Consider the following 16926-nt stretch of genomic DNA (forward strand, 5'->3'; position numbering starts at 1 on the left):
GTCCCAGGAGACTGGAGGAGGGCAAATGTTGTCCCTATTTTCAAAAAGGGGGAAAGAGAGGACCCAAATAATTATCGCCCAGTCAGTCTGACATCAATACCAGGGAAGATTCTGGAGCAGATCATTAAGCAAACAGTCTGTGAGTACCTAGAAAGGAATGCTGTGATCACCAATAGTCAGCATGGATTTCTGAAAAATAAGTCATGTCAGACTAACCTGATCTCGTTTTTTGACAGAATTACATGCCTGGTAGATGAAGGGAACGCAGTGGATGTAGCCTACCTTGATTTCAGCAAGGCATTCGACAAGGTGCCCCATGATATTCTTGTAAAGAAGCTGGTAAAATGCGGTCTTGACTATGCTACCACTCAGTGGATTTGTAACTGGCTGACTGACCGAACCCAAAGGGTGCTCATCAATGGTTCCTCTTCATCCTGGAGAAGAGTGACTAGTGGGGTGCCACAGGGTTCTGTCTTGGGCCCGGTCTTATTCAATATCTTTATCAACGACTTGGATGATGGACTCAAGGGCATCCTGATCAAATTTGCAGATGACACCAAACTGGGAGGGGTGGCTAACACCCCAGAGGACAGGATCACACTTCAAAACGACCTTGACAGATTAGAGAACTGGGCCAAAACAAACAAGGTGAACTTCAACGGGGAGAAATGTAAAGTATTGCACTTGGGCAAAAAAAATGAGAGGCACAAATACAAGATGGGGGACACCTGGCTTGAGAGCAGTACATGTGAAAAGGATCTAGGAGTCTTGGTTGACCACAAACTTGACATGAGCCAACAGTGTGACGCGGCAGCTAAAAAAGCCAATGCAATTCTGGGCTGCATCAATAGGAGTATAGCATCTAGATCAAGGGAAGTAATAGTGCCACTGTATTCTGCTCTGGTCAGACCTCACGTGGAGTACTGTGTCCAGTTCTGGGCACCACAATTCAAGAAGGACACTGACAAACTGGAATGTGTCCAGAGGAGGGCAACCAAAATGGTCAAAGGCCTGGAAACGATGCCTTATGAGGAACGGCTAAGGGAGTTGGGCATGTTTAGCCTGGAGAAGAGGAGGTTAAGGGGTGATATGATAGCCATGTTCAAATATATAAAAGGATGTCATATAGAGGAGGGAGAAAGGTTGTTTTCTGCTGCTCCAGAGAAGCGGACACGGAGCAATGGATCCAAACTACAAGAAAGAAGATTCCACCTAACATTAGGAAGAACCTCCTGACAGTAAGAGCTGTTCGACAGTGGAATTTGCTGCCAAGGAGTGTGGTGGAGTCTCCTACTTTGGAGGTCTTTAAGCAGAGGCTTGACAATCATATGTCAGGAGTGCTCTGATGGTGTTTCCTGCTTGGCAGGGGGTTGGACTCGATGGCCCTTGTGGTCTATTCCAACTCTATGATTCTATGAGATGCTCCTTCAGATATACTGGACCGAGGCCGTTTAGGGCTTTAAAAGTCAGCACCAACACTTTGAATTGTGCTTGGAAACATACTGGGAGCCAACGTAGGTCTTTCAAGACCGGTGTTATATGGTCTCGGTGGCCGCTCCCAGTCACCAGTCTAGCTGCCGCATTCTGGATTAGTTGTAGTTTCCAGGTCACCTTCAAAGGTAGCCCCATGTAGAGCGCATTGCAGTAGTCCAAGCGGGAGATAACCAGAGCATGCACCACTCTGGCGAGGCAGTCCGCGGGCAGGTAGGGTCTCAGCCTACGTAACAGATGGAGCTGGTAAACAGCTGCCCTGGACACGGATTTGACCTGCAAAGCAATGGATGTTTAGGATCAGTTTTCTTTCTCTTATATGGGCTACCTTCCTAGGTTGATGAGCCCCTTTGCCCCTCACTTCCCTCTGCAGCATGTGCAGAAACCCCTCTTTCTCATTTTTATTTAAAAAAATTGTTTTACAATTTAGAGTATTCATTTCAACAACCTTAAAATATCAATGACTTCCCTTCTTCTCTTTCCAGGGTTCATTTTGCATAGCATAAATCCCTGCATATGTTATATAAACTAAACCATTCAGCATTCCATTATTACTTCCATCAACACTTATTTACACTGCTAAATTTATCTTAATGCTGCCCACGTTTTCAAGTGCACACAATTTCCCCCCATATATTCAATAAACATTTTTCAATCTTCTTTAAACGAATGTTCTTCTTGTTCTCTTATTCTATATGTTAGATCCGCAAGCTGCGCATATTCCATCAGTTTAAGTTGCCATTCTTCTTTAATTGGGACCTTGCTCATTTTCCATTTGGGAGCTAACAAAACACGGGCCGCCGTGGTGGCATACATAAATGACCTTTTTGTGACACCTGGGAATTTCCATCTGAATTATCCCCAACAATATGGACTCTCGTCTTTTGGGAAAGGTGCTTTTAATCCCCCCCAATTCATTATAAATTATTTCCCAATACTCTGTTATCCTTTTACAGGTCCACCACATACGAAAGAATGTACCCTCGACTTCATTGCATCACCAGCATTTATCTGATTCAGTCTTATACATCTTAGTAAGTCTAAAAGGTAAAGGGACACCTGACCATTAGGTCCAGTCATGGCTGACTCTGGGGTTGCGGCGCTCATCTCGCTTTATTGGCCAAGGGAGCCGCCGTACAGCTTCCGGGTCATGTGGCCAGCATGACTAAGCCGCTTCTGGCGAACAAGAGCAGCGCATGGAAACGCCATTTACCTTCCCACCAGAGCAGTACCTATTTATCTACTTGCACTCTGACGTGCTTTCGAACTGCTAGGTTGGCAGGAGCAGGGACCGAGCAACGGGAGCTCACCCCGTTGTGGGGATTCGAACCGCCGACCTTCTGATTGGCAAGTCCTAGGCTCTATGGTTTAACCTACAGGGCTACCCGTGTCCCTTAGCAAGTCTACTCGGAGTTAAATACCATCTGTAAATCATTTTCATGTAGTTCTCCTTGAGGGAATAAAACGTTCTTGACCATTGGACCCGCTATCGGTCTCGTCCGGAGCCTGTCTGAATGCAGAGGAAAAAACATTCAAGTAAATGCAGTAATTATTTCCTAAGGCTGCAGTTCTCTGGAATCCTATGAACCTAGCAGTACTTCTAATAGGACAGTCCTATATATACCGTATTTTTCGCCCTATAGGACACACTTTTTCCCCTCCAAAAATGAAGGGGAAATGTGTGTGCATCCTATGGGGCGAATGCAGGCTTTCGCTGAAGCCTGGAAAGCGAGAGGGGTCGGTGCGCACCAACCCCTCTCGCTCTCCAGGCTTCAGGAGAGCCCCAGCCCCACAAGGTCGGGGGACAGAGGGAGGCGGAACGCCACCATCCCGCTGTCTCCCAAAGTGGTTTGGAGGCTGACGGCGGGGAGACCCCGCTGCCAGCCCCACAAGCTCCGGGGACAGTGGGGAGGCGCAGCGCGTCTCCCCACTGTCCCTGGACCTGATCTGAAGGCGGGCGGCGGGGAGAAGAGCGCTTCTCCCCGCTGCCTGCCCCACAAGCTCCGGGGACAGCTGGGAGGCACAGCGCGTCTCCCCACTGTCCCCGGACCTGATCTGAAGGCGGGTGGCGGGGAGAAGAGCGCTTCTCCCCGCTGCCGGCCCCACAAGCGCCTGGGGGGAAATAATTTTTTTCCCCTTTATTTCCCCCCAAAAAAACTTGATGTGTCCTATGGGCCGGTGCGTCCTATGGGGCGAAAAATACGGTATGTCTATGCAGAAGTTAAACCCCAGTGAATTCAATGGAACCTGCCTTCATGCAAATGTGCATAAGACTGCAGCCTAAGTAAACATGTACAGGACTGAGCTGCACATGGGCAGATTGTTAGCTATATTGCCCTACAACCAGGCATTGTAAAATGGGATCAGTGAGCCCTCCAGTGGTAGTTTTCAATGTTACATGATGAGAAAGTAATAGCAAAGAGTATACTGCACATAAGTATGGTAGTCTATTTATATAGTATTTGCTTAAAAAGGTAAAGGTACCCCTGCTCGTACGAGCCAGTCTTGCCTGACTCTAGGGTTATGCGCTCATCTCGCTCTATAGGCCGGGAGCAAGCGCTGTCCGAAGACACTTCCGGGTCACGTGGCCAGCGTGACAAGCTGCATCTGGCGAGCCAGCGCAGCACACGGGACGCCGTTTACCTTCCCGCTGGTAAGCGGTCCCTACTTATCTACTTGCACCCGGGGGTGCTTTCGAACTGCTAGGTTGGTAGGCGCTGGGAACGAACGTATTTGCTTAGTTTTACACAAATTGAATCTTTTGGAAGTTTCACGCAGCATCATTACAGAAAGCCAGTTTGAAGCTGTTGGAATAATCGCCAACCTTGGTACCATCTGTTCCCTTTCATCTGCCTCCTCATTTGAAAAATATATAAATTACAAAATCTAAACAGAATGTAAGACATTGAACCCAAACTGTTCATAGACCTGGAAAAAGACAAACATTTTGGTTGGTTTTGAGTTTGTTTGTTTTTTGCACAGTGAATAATGCTTTCAAAGGCTGAACTTTCTTTCGAGTTAGGACCTTTGTTTTATTTTCCTCTTTCTGTTTAGGTGATCTTCTGCACAGCCATCATGCTCTACATTTAACAATTATGGGAAGACTTACACCACTGTAACTAGAAAATTATGAATATAATCTTTTACATACAAATGACTGGTTCAGATGAATACACAAGGCTTATTGGGCCCTTGATGTTAATCCTGGGGATATAACATTGCAAGATTCATAGGAAGGTGTCATTGCATTACGTAACTGTGACTGCAAGCACACAATACATTTAAAGCACATGTCTTCCCCCAAAGAATCCTGGGAACTGTAGTTTGTTAAGAGTGCTGGGGTGAACTACTGTTTCCAGCATTCTTTACGGGACCTCATGGGCTTTAAATGCAAGGTGTGTATACAGCCAGAGTCTGGAACTGCAATAGGTAATCTAAAAAAACAAACAAACAAAACAGATTTAGGAAAAGTTGAGTACCACACTATTCTGCCATCGAATTCTGCATTAATAAACGGAAAGTAGTTACTAAGGGGGAAATATTCTAAATTCTAAATTACCAGCTCCAGTACAGAACAGGTCAACAGTGACTGCTTTCTAAATAAAAAAATTCCTTCCAGTAGCACCTTAAAGACCAACTAAGTTAGTTCTTGGTATGAGCTTTCGTGTGCATGCACACTTCTTCAGATATCTGAAGAAGTGTGCATGCACACGAAAGCTCATACCAAGAACTAACTTAGTTGGTCTTTAAGGTGCTACTGGAAGGAATTTTTTTATTTTGACTATGGCAGACCAACACGGCTACCTATCTGTAACTGCTTTCTAAATATTTCTGGGCCTTGGTTTATCTGAAGACTCCCAGGCAATGTATATTGGTCCAGGAACCAATTTCTGAAAGGAAGATGAAGGGCAGGTTAGATGAGCACAGGTGCAGGGATATGCATTCAATTCAGTTGCACTTCCGGCTTAAACAACAATGCCACAGACATTCTGGCATTTGTAAGCCAATTAACACATATAACATGCTAAATACATATATCCAAGTTTCAATCCACAAGTGATAGATCATGAAAGCCATTATGTCTGAATAAATTAAGGTGCTGCAACACTCTTTGTTGTTTTGCTTTGCAGAAGAATGACATGGCTAATGCCCTGGAAACTGATACTTTACATTTATTATCAGGTCAGTGACATTGGAAGTACTGTAAACACAACACCAACCAGATGCAAACAATGCTCAGACAAGATAAGAAGACCCGTTGGAAATACAACACCCTGACAAATAGATAAGCACACCATGTCTCATTTTGAGAAGGGGCTAGTAGTCGAGAAAGCAGATTCCAACCCATTGGCTAAATGGCCTTTTGCCACCTTAAAGACTAATAAACATATTTATTGTACTCTCTGGAAGTTCATTGTCTGTAATGTTCATTGTCTGTCGGGAACACGATTTCCTCCCTCTGGCATGGCGTCCTGGTGAGTTTGTGACAGAAGAAAGGTTTGAACGAGAGACTTCCCTACACAGGCTTAAGCCTAGAGAAGTGCCGCTCAAAAGGCATGAATGTAAGGAATGGGCGGGGAACAATGTTTAGCCCAAGGGCCACATTGTCTTCTAGGCTAGCTTCTGAGGGCCACATGCCAGTGGAGAGCAGGATCAGAAGTAAAAGTGTGCAGAGCCATGAATGCAAGATTTTACCTTTTCACGGCAGGCTACATAGACTTGCACATCCCTTTCTATCCTCCATCCTGCCAAGCAATAGGCATTTTCAGAGTTCCAGGGCACACTCCAGTCAGGCAAAAGAGCCCATACGGTGTGGGCTTGGGAGAGATTGTGTGGTGTAGGCAGAGTCCCAACGGCCAATGAGAGAAGTCTGAGGGCTGCATCCAGCCTCTGGTGTAAGGTCACATTTCTGATCCCTCTAACCCCTGGCAGCTCTCCCTCCAAAAAATATATCCTTCGGATCAAAAAGACCCTCCAGAATAAAATGGCCTAGGTGCATGGGCTGAGAGGGGAGAGGCGAATTACAGAAATCCAGGCAGAGGCACATTTAAGACATTATAGATTTTTTTTTGGGGGGGGGGGATTTGCAGTCAAACAGGGCTAGTTAGTATGTGAAGAGGTTAAGGACCACAGAGTTCTAAATTTCTAGAGAAGACACTGTGATGTCACATCCCCTCTTCTCCAAGGAGAGAGGAAGTAAGGTTTGCTTCCTGTCCCTCCTAGCCCACCCCGCTGTCTCTTGAACCATGTAACTGAAGCTGAGGCTGGGGCTCCAGACTTAGATCATGTCTTTGATTCCAGCTTCTGTATTTTGTAACCAAGAATACCTAAGATGTGTAGTTTCTGATGTGGTATTGAACAATGCGCGAATGAGACCTCTGATTACTGTAAGTAAAGCTTTTAAACTTACTTGACATTGTAGTCCGTTCACTCCGAGATGGTTAGAGGCAAGGGGACCACATTGACAGCACTTAATACTGAGATGATGATGATGATGATGATGATGATGATGATAATTTATTATTTATACCCCACCCATCTGGCTGGGTTTCCCCAGCCACTCTGGGCGGTTTCCAAAAGAATATTAAAATACAATAAACTATTAAACATTAAAAGTTTCCCTTAACAGGGCTGCCTTCAGATGTCTTCTAAAAGTCTGGTAGTTGCTGTTCTCTTTGACATCTGGTCGGAGGGCGTTCCACAGGGCGGGTGCCACTACCGAGAAGGCCCTCTGCCTGGTCTAACAGCCTATATTTGCCACTTTGCAAACATTGTGCCTATTTCTTTTTTGGCTAGAGAGTGAGTCAGGTCCTGCATACTTTTTGAATTCAGGCAGTCAACCGTTTTTGTTTTGCACTTTCCACACACATGTGAAACTTCAGGATTAACTGGTATTCTCCAGTTATTTCCCAACATTGTGTGGGGAAGGGCTTACTTTACACTTACTTTGACAGTTTTTCTTGCTGCTCCCTTAGCTTGGAGTATGTCTAACTGACCTTTTTTCTATTTGTTTCTCCAGTGTGCATAATGAGGTGAATGCATTTCTGCACCCAGGTGAACCTTTGAACGAGACATCAGCATCCATAAGCGACTATCAGGTGGTCTGGTAGATATAGTATTTAGGATGCTTCACTGGCTTTTATGGACAATTTAAAGCCCTATTTCTATTGTTTCCAGTGTGAGTGAAGGAGGCACTTTGCTTGAGGTCATGTCACAGACAAATGGGGGCCATGGACTAGTCGTGAACACACTGGGGCTTGTAGAGTAATTCAAGATCAATCAAGCACCCTTTATAAAACAAAACAAACAGAAGATCCAGAAGTCTGTTTAAAAAATAACAATACATTGAAGCTCAGAAATTCAAAGGCCTGGAAGAATTTTTAAAAATGTTTTACTGAGAACTAGAAACTGCAAATAAGAAAGTGGGATTTGGGAACAAACTTCGTTCTATACATAAAGCAACTCCCAGTGATTTGTGTGCAATTGCTGTCTGCTCTCCTTGTCTCCTCAGCAAGGGACAAGTTTCCCCTTTCTCCCTTTCTTACTCCCTTTCCCCTTTGTGCCATATAATTCAGTTTGCATACCAGCAAGGAGGGACTGTCTTTATATGGGAATGTTTACAGCAAAGCGGGGCGGGGTGGGGGGAATGCTTTAAATCCATGACACACCAAATGCAAATTACTTCCATCCTAGTTGTGCAAGAGCCGCTGTCTCCAGTTTAGAAATAGTTTGGAGTGGGGAGAGATCATATATCCAAAACTGCACAGAAGATTAAAGCACTGGTTTAGCAAACTTTGCACACGGCCAGGAGCGATATAGGTTGCCATAATACCCGGTGGGAGTTTGCTTCAGTGAATTCAAAGCGGGCTTACTCCAGAGTAAGCAGAGAGCTCTGCGTTGTTTGCAATTCCTAACGGGAAAAAATGCCGAAAAAGCCACCCAAATATCACGAACGCATTACTTTATAGGTAGGTAGCCGTGTTGGTCTGCCGTAGTCGAAACAAAATAAATTAAATTAAGTTAAAATAAAATAAAATAAATTCCTTCCAGCAGCACCTCGATCGCTCTGCAAGGAGGTAGCCAGGAATACAACCCCTTCCAGGCGGGGGACAGACAGGGGAAACTACCCAAGCGCGCTCCCGCGGCGGCGCGCAATGGGGGGGGGGCTCGAGGGGAAGAAACTCAAACTCCCACCCAAGTTAAACACGGAACTCGCCCAGACGAGGAGAGTGTGGGGCGCGCATGCGCAGTTCGCGGCGGCCTTCCGGGGAGGAGACAGAGAGAGGGGCGGGGCGGCAGGGCGTGGAACCGAATCCCCACAGGCCCGCGACAGTCACGCGGGCAGCGCGCGCCCCGATTAGCCCTCCGCCGCCCAATCAGCGTCGAGCTGAGGGATTCAAATCGAGTCCGGGCGGGCGGGTGGGCTGGCTTTAAGGGGCGAGTTAGTTTAGCGCTGCCGCCGTCGTCGCCGCCGCTGCTTGAAGAGGGAGAAGGAAGAGAGAGAAAGGAAGGGGGCGGTTTCCGTGAGGCGCCCGTGGTCGCCGCCATCGTCATCGTCATGGCCCACAAACAGATCTACTATTCGGACAAGTACTTCGACGAGAACTACGAGTACCGGTGAGGGAGGCCGGGGGGGGGGTGTCCGGGGTCGGTGGGCCTCTTCCTGCCGCTGGGCCCGCCGCCCTTTCATGGCGTCCCTCGCCGCCCTCCGCTTTCCCTCCTTTCTTCCCGCCCAGGCTCCCTTCCCAGTACCTCAGGAAACGGGGGGAGGGGGGACAGAAAACGGCGGGCCTGTTTTTCTCCCTCCTCCTTTCCCGCCGGCTGTGGGGGTGGAAACGGCCTCGGGACAAAGGACGGCGCGGGGCGAGGCCGGAGGAGGCCGTTCCGCCTGCCCGCTTCACTCACAGGGGAAGGGCTGGCGCCGCGGAGGGAAGCGCCTGTTGCGGCGTGCGCGTGATTCGAACCCAGCTCCCTATCCCGCCGCCACGCTCCATTTTAGCCCCGTGGTAACTTGCCGGGCCAAAATCCGCCGCCGATGAGCTTAGGGAGGGGGGTTGGGTCACGGTCTCTCGGGCCGACATGGCCATTTCAATAGGCACGTTTCCGTATGTTAGCTTTGGGCTTTTGCAGCGTTGACTTTGCGTTTTGCTAACGGGCCGTCTTGCTAGTGGCATAGCCTCCCAGCATTTCTCTGACGAAAATAGGGACGTTCCATTCCATGATAATAATAATTTTATTATTTATACCCTGCCCATCCGACCCTGTTGCCCCAGCCACTCTGGGCGGTTTTCAACAGACTATAAAGCAAAAGAGAATATTAAGCATTTTTTTTAAAAAAAACAGCCTATACAGGGCTGCCTTCTCATGTCTTCTAAAGGTTGTCTAGTTCCTTATTACCTTGGCTCCTGGGTTGTTTCACTCTATACATGCCAACATTTCTTCAATGAAAATGGGGACATCCTAAAGAAAAGCCGGGCATTCCGGGATCAAATCGGAAACTGGGACAGCTTCTGGAAATCTGGGAATGTCCCTGGATAATAGGGGCACTTGCAAGTGTCTGCAGATAACACCATAAAAGTCAGATAGGATATTTATTGCCCAGTAGTGGGAGAGCCGACTTTTGTTTCGGGTTTCCTGCATGGATGCAGCTTGCAAGAAGCAAATGGAAGTTTACAAGCCGCCTGATCCTGAGTTTTCTTGTTGCATAGCAAGCTGTCGGGTTTCTCTAAAAGGAATTAAAAATCTAAAGTAGATATGAAAGAACACGTACAGTGCCGTTCCCTCAACTTAGGCTATTATGTACAAGTAATCAAAAATCACAGGCAGAGGTCCAGCCTGAAACTTAAATGTTCAAGCAGTTCACAAATGCTATGGAGTCTGACATAAAGCTTCTTTACAAGTTGTACAGAACTAATTGTGGCTGTATAAATGTGACTTGGTGTGTTTTCTGCCCCTGGCAGGCATGTGATGTTGCCAAGAGAGCTGTCAAAGCAAGTACCAAAAACTCATCTAATGACTGAAGAAGAATGGAGAAGACTTGGTGTTCAGCAAAGCCTTGGCTGGGTCCACTACATGATTCATGAACCAGGTAAAAAAGGACATTTCTACCTAACAAGTTATTCCAGAAATAACTTTCTGTAAAGCTTTTAGGATGTCTTGACGTGGGAGAGGGACAAAGTCACTTCATACATTAAGTAGCAAGGGCTAGACAGAAAGTGTTTACTGAAAACCCTATATTATCGGCCATTAAGTGGGATGTCTGGCCACAGACTTATAAACGAACTTCCTTTTTTTTCTCTTTACAGAACCACACATCCTTCTATTTAGAAGACCACTTCCAAAAGGCCAGCAGAAATGAACAGCCTCTCTAAGCTTCTGGAACTTTATGTATAAATGTATATATGTTGGTAGTATTCAGTGAATACTTAAGAAAAATATACAAACAAGTCATTACCTGTGCATGAGCTGTATTATTCACAGCGACAGAGCTCAGTAAAATGCAAAGTAGGCTGCTATGGTCTTGAATTCTCACTTAACAAGTTAACAAGTGCCTATTTGATTTTTTTCAGTTTTGTTCAATAAAGTTCACAACTTTCATGTAATGTGTTGATTATAAAAATCTTCAAAGATCTGTGCCTTTTTATTCTTAGTAATGAAGCTTCTTCCAACTGTTGAAGCAATTCATCCTGTGGCTTTTCAGCTGCTGAAATAAACATATTTTTAATGCTAAATCTATGCATTTCATGATTTTAGTTTACTACTGTCCACATTATAAAAGCCATATATTGGTACTCTATAAAATGCAATACAATTGATGACAATAATATAGAGGTTTGTTTGTAGTATTTATATCACTTACCTAGAATTTGTTTGCTAGAATCATTTTACAAGAGAAGGAAAAAAACAGGCTTAATGGCTCAGGTGAGTACGAATAAGCATGATCTACTGCCCTCATCCAGCTCTGTACAGGTCTGCTCAAGAGAAAGATCCTGTGATGAGCTGCCTGGTTCCCACCTCTCTCCAGTAGCAGCTGGTCATGGCTTCTCTTCACTAGTGTGTCTTTTTATTCAGAGCCAGGTTGGGATAATAGGAAATAGGAAGCAATTGTAAAGGAGGGGGGGTAGCAATAGGTCCAAGTTCATTCTTTGGTAGATGCTTTTACCCATGTCAAACTGCACTGAATAGCAGAATACACCCCCCGATTCCTGCCCCAGAGATTGAAGTTCAGGGGATGGTTGCTGACTTGTCTAAAGGCATTTGCCGAGCATGTTTACTACTGCAGGGTCACAGCAAACAGATTGTGGCTACCTACTTGGGGTGGTCAGAAGTCATTCACTCCTGAATATGGCCGTAGTCGGTAGGTAAAGATAAATGTGGCTTAATTTGACAGTATTGATTTGCATTATCAGCTCTCCATGAAGTTTCTGTTCAGTCTCAATGAAATAATAATAATAATAATAATTTATTATTTGTACCCCGCCCATCTGGCTGGGTTTCCCCAGCCACTCTGGGCGGCTTCCACAGAAACCAAAAAACACTAAAATATCATACATTAAAAGCTTCCCTGAATAGGGCCGCCTTAAGATGTCTTCTGAATGTCAGGTAGTTGTCCATCACCTTGACATCCAATGGGAGGGCATTCCACAGGGCGGGCGCCACCACCGAAAAGGCCCTCTGCCTGGTTCCCTGTAGCTTCGCTTCTCGTAATGAGGGAACCGCCAGAAGGCCCTCGGCGCTGGACCTCAGTGTCCGGGCAGAACGATGGGGGTGGAGACGCTCCTTCAGGAATACTGGGCCGAAGCCGTTTAGGGCTTTAAAGGTCAACACCAGCACTTTGAATTGTGCTCGGAAACGTACTGGGAGCCAATGTAGGTCTTTCAAGACCGGTGTTATGTGGTCTCGGCGGCCGCTCCCAGTCACCAGTCTAGCTGCCGCATTCTGGATTTAGTAAAGTTCTTTGAAAGTGTTAGCCAGAACTCTTCATAGACTGAGTTTTATTGCCTCTTGTAACCTGGAGTCTATTTTCATAGGTCCCAGCAAAGGGAATATTTAATGTGATGCTAAAACATGGCAGTTACCTGGAGCATGTTCCCCTTTGATTACTTGTTGCTCATGTACAGCATTTTATTTTATTTTTAAATGTAGATCAATATATTTTGTATATGAAAAATTCCGATTCCATTTTTTTCCTATAAATTATGGCAATATAGCAGATTTGTTAGTTGTTGGAAGGTGGAAATCTTGTTGAATCACTTTGACTTCAATGAGCTGAGCGTGTTTTGCACAGACACAAATGGATATCTTCAACCACAAGAGCTACCACAAATTAAAGAGATTCTTAGGAAGCTTAATTCTGTACCAATGTCACACTCTGCAAGGTACCTTGCTTGCTCTCAAAATGACCACATCCACATTGCTTCTCAAATCATTCAGTAATCACCAAAATTAATAGATATTCTGGAGACAATTGAATTGTATTTTTAGTTGTGCAAGGATATATTTTTAATTAAATGCTAGATCACATACCTTTCCTAATGTAATTTTCAAAATGGCAGTGCTATAAAATCCAACTTCATTGTTGCCTATGTCACTGTTGTGTTGCAACCTTCACGCCCTGCCCCCTACAGATGCAGTGAGAATTCAACTGCTGATTTAGGCTATAGTTGTAGCCAGGTCTATTCAGAAGCAAGCCTTATTCAACTCAATGGGACTTACTCCTAGGTAAGTCTGTTTAGTATTACAGCCTTAGACATCTCTGGTGTGGCATGACGGAAATAAAGCAGGCAACTGTACAGTTTACTGTTATTTATATTGCACCCTTCCAAATGAGTCCAGGGTAGTGAACAAATCAATTTTTTTAAAAAAACATAAATATAGCCATCCAACCAGTGATTTCAGGGGTGCCAGGAACAGCCATCAAACGCCTGGGTAAACGGAATGTGTTTAAATTCCCACTGAAAGCCAAACACTGAGGGAAGCGTGCCTTGCCACAGATGAGAAGCTACCACTGAAAAGGCAGTTGGGTCAATTCCAGCCCCTAGTGGTGGCACCACCAAACTCCCATACTGAGTGGTTGACATTGGATAGGTGCTCTGTACAGTAGTTAGGAAGTCCAAAGCCATTTTGAACTTTACATGCCAGTATTAACACCTTGAATTGAGCCTGGGAGCTCACTTCCCCAGATATTGGCACAAATGGAAATCAATAATGCCCAGAGCAATAAAATTATTTTTGGACTGTTTCATACTTCATCTTGGTGACCAATTTTGAAAGGATAGCTCTGTGTTTTGTTTAAAACTGCCCTAATAATAGAGTATTATTAATACAGTTGCTATCATTCAGTGTATTTTGTTGTAAGACATTTTGGGTGGGCTACATCCATAAATGCAGAGTATAAATGATTTTATAAAAAATATGGATGTATGTGTATGTTTTTACCCATAAAAATTATTTATATATAATTTCTATGGGTAAAAACAATTCTGAAAAGTAAAACAATTTCTGTTAAAACTTGCATAAATGTTTGCCATTAGTAATGCTGTATCTATAAAGATTGCTCATTTTTGTAGCTCGCAAGAGATTGAAGCTGCAAAATGTCTGTTGTACACACTGCCTATGCGGTGAAGCTAAAATTGATATAACACATTTTTTATAGTATATAATGTTAGATAAGAAACAGGAAAGTGGTGTCTGTGCATTCATAGCAGTAAGTCATGACTGTCCTTTAGACAACTGATTAAATTATGAGACAAATATATTTGGCACAAAAAAAAGTTTGGAAGTTTAGTTTTATTGATTTTTTTGGTGCAATTGTAAACACAGACGCAACCTCAACTGCACAAACTATGAATAAAAACATTCAAAATACTACATAATGAGACATCATAAAGAAAGCTCTGCATATGCACGAAACTCACTTCCCAGTTGAATCTGGTAAATTATAATGCACGGATTTCCTATAACTGCAGCTGTTTTGTTATTGTTCCAACTATTTTCTTCATTGGACGAATCAGAAGGTAATGGGTCAATTGTAGGCTGAGCCTAGTCCATGCCAGGGAATCGTTGGCCCGCGTCCCCAGATCCAGAGAGAGAGTAAAAGAAAACTCCAGGAAAGATCCTTCTTTGGAGGAAAGCAGTTTTATTCTCTGTGCACAGGAGACAGCCAGCAGAATAAATTCTGGAAAAACTGACTGCCCCGAAAATACCCCTCTGCAGATTTTCTTATACCTTGAGTGGGCTCTCTCCCTCCTCCCCACGCCCTCCCGAAAAAGTTTTCAACTTATTTTTAGCATGTCTATAGCCTTCTAAAACAGCCCTCCCTATTGTTCTTTCTAAGCGTCCTGCATCCCCTCGTCTCCTCCCGTCTGTGTCTTTTTTTTATCTTGCATTCCTAAGGCGAGGCTATTTCTAGCTTACAGTCTCTGTCTTATCTTGCATTCCTTGAGGGGCCCTTAGCTCAGAAATTAACTTACAGAGAATATGAAGATCCTTCTTAGGTATATATGAAGATCCTTCTTAGGTATAAAATATAGAAAGCAACCCTTCCCTCTCCCTTCACTCCCTCCTCTTCTTATGAACAACCTAATACTTAGGTTCGTTCTGGGGTAGGGGTCTATAATCTCTCATGAAAGCAAGCACGCGAGGTCCCATCATGCGAGACATCATCTTCTCCATCATATTTTGCATACATTGCATCAAGCAGGGCATACAGAAGCAGAAAAGCAATAGAAGCATAATTGGACCTATCACCATAGTAAATATTCTCCCCATCCATCCACCTGGGAAGATGCCGTCCAACCAAGACATATCCCAGCCCTCCCAGGTTTGTACAGGGACATGTGCTACCTTTTCAATTCTTGCTGCCAGATCACGGATAGCCTCGCCATGGTCTGAAATGTTGAAGCAACATGCTCCATTTCAGCCATTTGTAACCACCTATTGTAGGAGTTATGGGCACCCCACTTAGTCATCAAACGGGAAATGTCGGCAAGGGAGGTCGGGGAACTTTTTCTTGCCTGCGTCAATACACATGTGGGCTCTTCAACTAAAAAGAAAAGGAGAATCATCAAAGGTATAGATGGATTACGTCTCTTCCCACAAATACGATACCGTTCATGCCAACAGAAATACGAGAGCATCCATATGACAAGGGCGGTATATATCACTCCTACCCACCAAACCTAATATCTCCATGGTTCCTCCCACCAACATTCAGGGGGTGTGCTCATCGTTGAAGAGCCCACTGATATTTGTGCCCGACTACCTGTTGAGCCTCAAGGATGAGAGCCCACCAGTGAGCTGATGCTCCCACTATGTGGGTCAATTTTCCTATTAACCCTGTCGGGTGGATTGAACTCACGTGCTACCTCCCTAGTGACCAGAGGTGGCAATTCTTACTGGCACTTGTTTAGCAATTTCAATGCACACCTGGTTAAGGCTCCCACCCCTGCAATACTTGCATCAAGACAGGTTCCGTCCCATCTATCACCTGGATTAAGAGTAGGACCTGGTCTATCAAATGAGGTTGGTACAGTGCTCTACCTCCCAGATAACAGTTGACTACCCTCCCACAACAACAAGAGTGGTCCAGAACTCGATAGATTTCGATCGTCTCTGCAACTTCCCGTATGAGCACTATCCACGCGTGCTGGACAGTGGTGTGGGAGAGGAGCCACAACGGGGCAGTGGGGTGTCTCAATACGGCAATCTCATCAAACCCCAGTTTCCAATAGCCAAAGAGCACGCCATCTCTTACCACCGGCAAGACGAACCAGTCGTAGCAGAGGCCATCAGGCCAATAAGGGCGGTATGGCTCAGTGGGGTCAGGGCTGTGGGACATAGAGCAGATAACAGGAAAAAAAAAAAAAAAAAAGAGAAAGTCCTTATGGAAATATTAAATGTCCTGGTGGACTTCCTGGATTAGTCCCGGCACGGATTTTCACGTTGGGGACGCTGCCCGCGGGCGCCCCTCCCATCCAATTCTTCAGCTGTGCGTTGAGATATCAGCTTCCGGTGTGATATCAGCAGAGCGGTCGTCTGCCAGGCATCTGGAGATAATCAGCTGAAGGGAGTTCTCTGGATCTGGTGTAACTGTCCAGTTTGAAATGGTTTTCTTTACTGAGTAGGGTGGACCCACAAGTAGCACAGTGTATGGTCCCCTCCAGCAAGGCTGTAGGGGGGGGGGCTCGCTGCCAGTCTTTCACCCACACTTCGTCACCTGGCTCGAACTGATGCAGCCAACACACAGGGGTTGCGAGCTGCGAGCCTGGGTCCACCTGTCGAGACAAAAGAAAACTCGGAAGAATATCTGGACTTAATTATTCAATTGCATATCCTGACCAACATGTGGGGACAACATTTTGACATATGGGACCGGTCTCCTAAATACAATTTCAAAGGGTGACAGATGGGTCCGTTTTGACGGGAGACTGCGGA

At 45.2% G+C, this 16926-nt stretch overlaps 1 protein-coding gene and 2 long non-coding RNA genes across 3 annotated transcripts; 2 read left to right on the plus strand and 1 right to left on the minus strand.

The window, feature by feature from the left end:
* Positions 1 to 1422: 1422 nt before the first annotated feature.
* On the minus strand, positions 1423 to 5094 carry LOC308597899. Its single transcript, XR_014013267.1, has 3 exons — positions 5051 to 5094; positions 2913 to 3001; positions 1423 to 1767 (listed from the first exon to the last, which is right to left on the minus strand). It is a non-coding gene; the product is annotated as an uncharacterized lncRNA (long non-coding RNA).
* A 1287-nt stretch (positions 5095 to 6381) lies between these two features.
* Positions 6382 to 8531, plus strand: LOC308597931. Its single transcript, XR_014013295.1, has 2 exons — positions 6382 to 6878; positions 7511 to 8531. It is a non-coding gene; the product is annotated as an uncharacterized lncRNA (long non-coding RNA).
* Positions 8532 to 8955: 424 nt separating this feature from the next.
* Positions 8956 to 11222, plus strand: CKS2 (CDC28 protein kinase regulatory subunit 2). Its single transcript, XM_081213984.1, has 3 exons — positions 8956 to 9108; positions 10452 to 10579; positions 10797 to 11222. The coding sequence occupies exons 1-3, from the start codon at positions 9050 to 9052 to the stop codon at positions 10847 to 10849; spliced, it is 240 nt and encodes a 79-aa protein (XP_081070110.1). The 5' UTR covers positions 8956 to 9049; the 3' UTR covers positions 10850 to 11222.
* The last annotated feature ends 5704 nt before the right edge of the window (positions 11223 to 16926 follow it).

The sequence above is a fragment of the Podarcis bocagei genome (assembly GCF_964188305.1).
Source record: "Podarcis bocagei genome assembly, chromosome: 11".
Lineage (NCBI taxonomy): Eukaryota > Metazoa > Chordata > Lepidosauria > Squamata > Lacertidae > Podarcis > Podarcis bocagei.

Coding starts and splice junctions, on each gene's coding strand:
- CKS2 (XM_081213984.1), top strand. CDS start 9,050: ATGGCCCACAAACAGATCTACTATTCGGACAAGTACTTCGACGAGAAC. Junction 9,109..10,451: donor GACGAGAACTACGAGTACCG/GTGAGGGAGGCC, acceptor TGCCCCTGGCAG/GCATGTGATGTTGCCAAGAG. Junction 10,580..10,796: donor CTACATGATTCATGAACCAG/GTAAAAAAGGAC, acceptor TTCTCTTTACAG/AACCACACATCCTTCTATTT.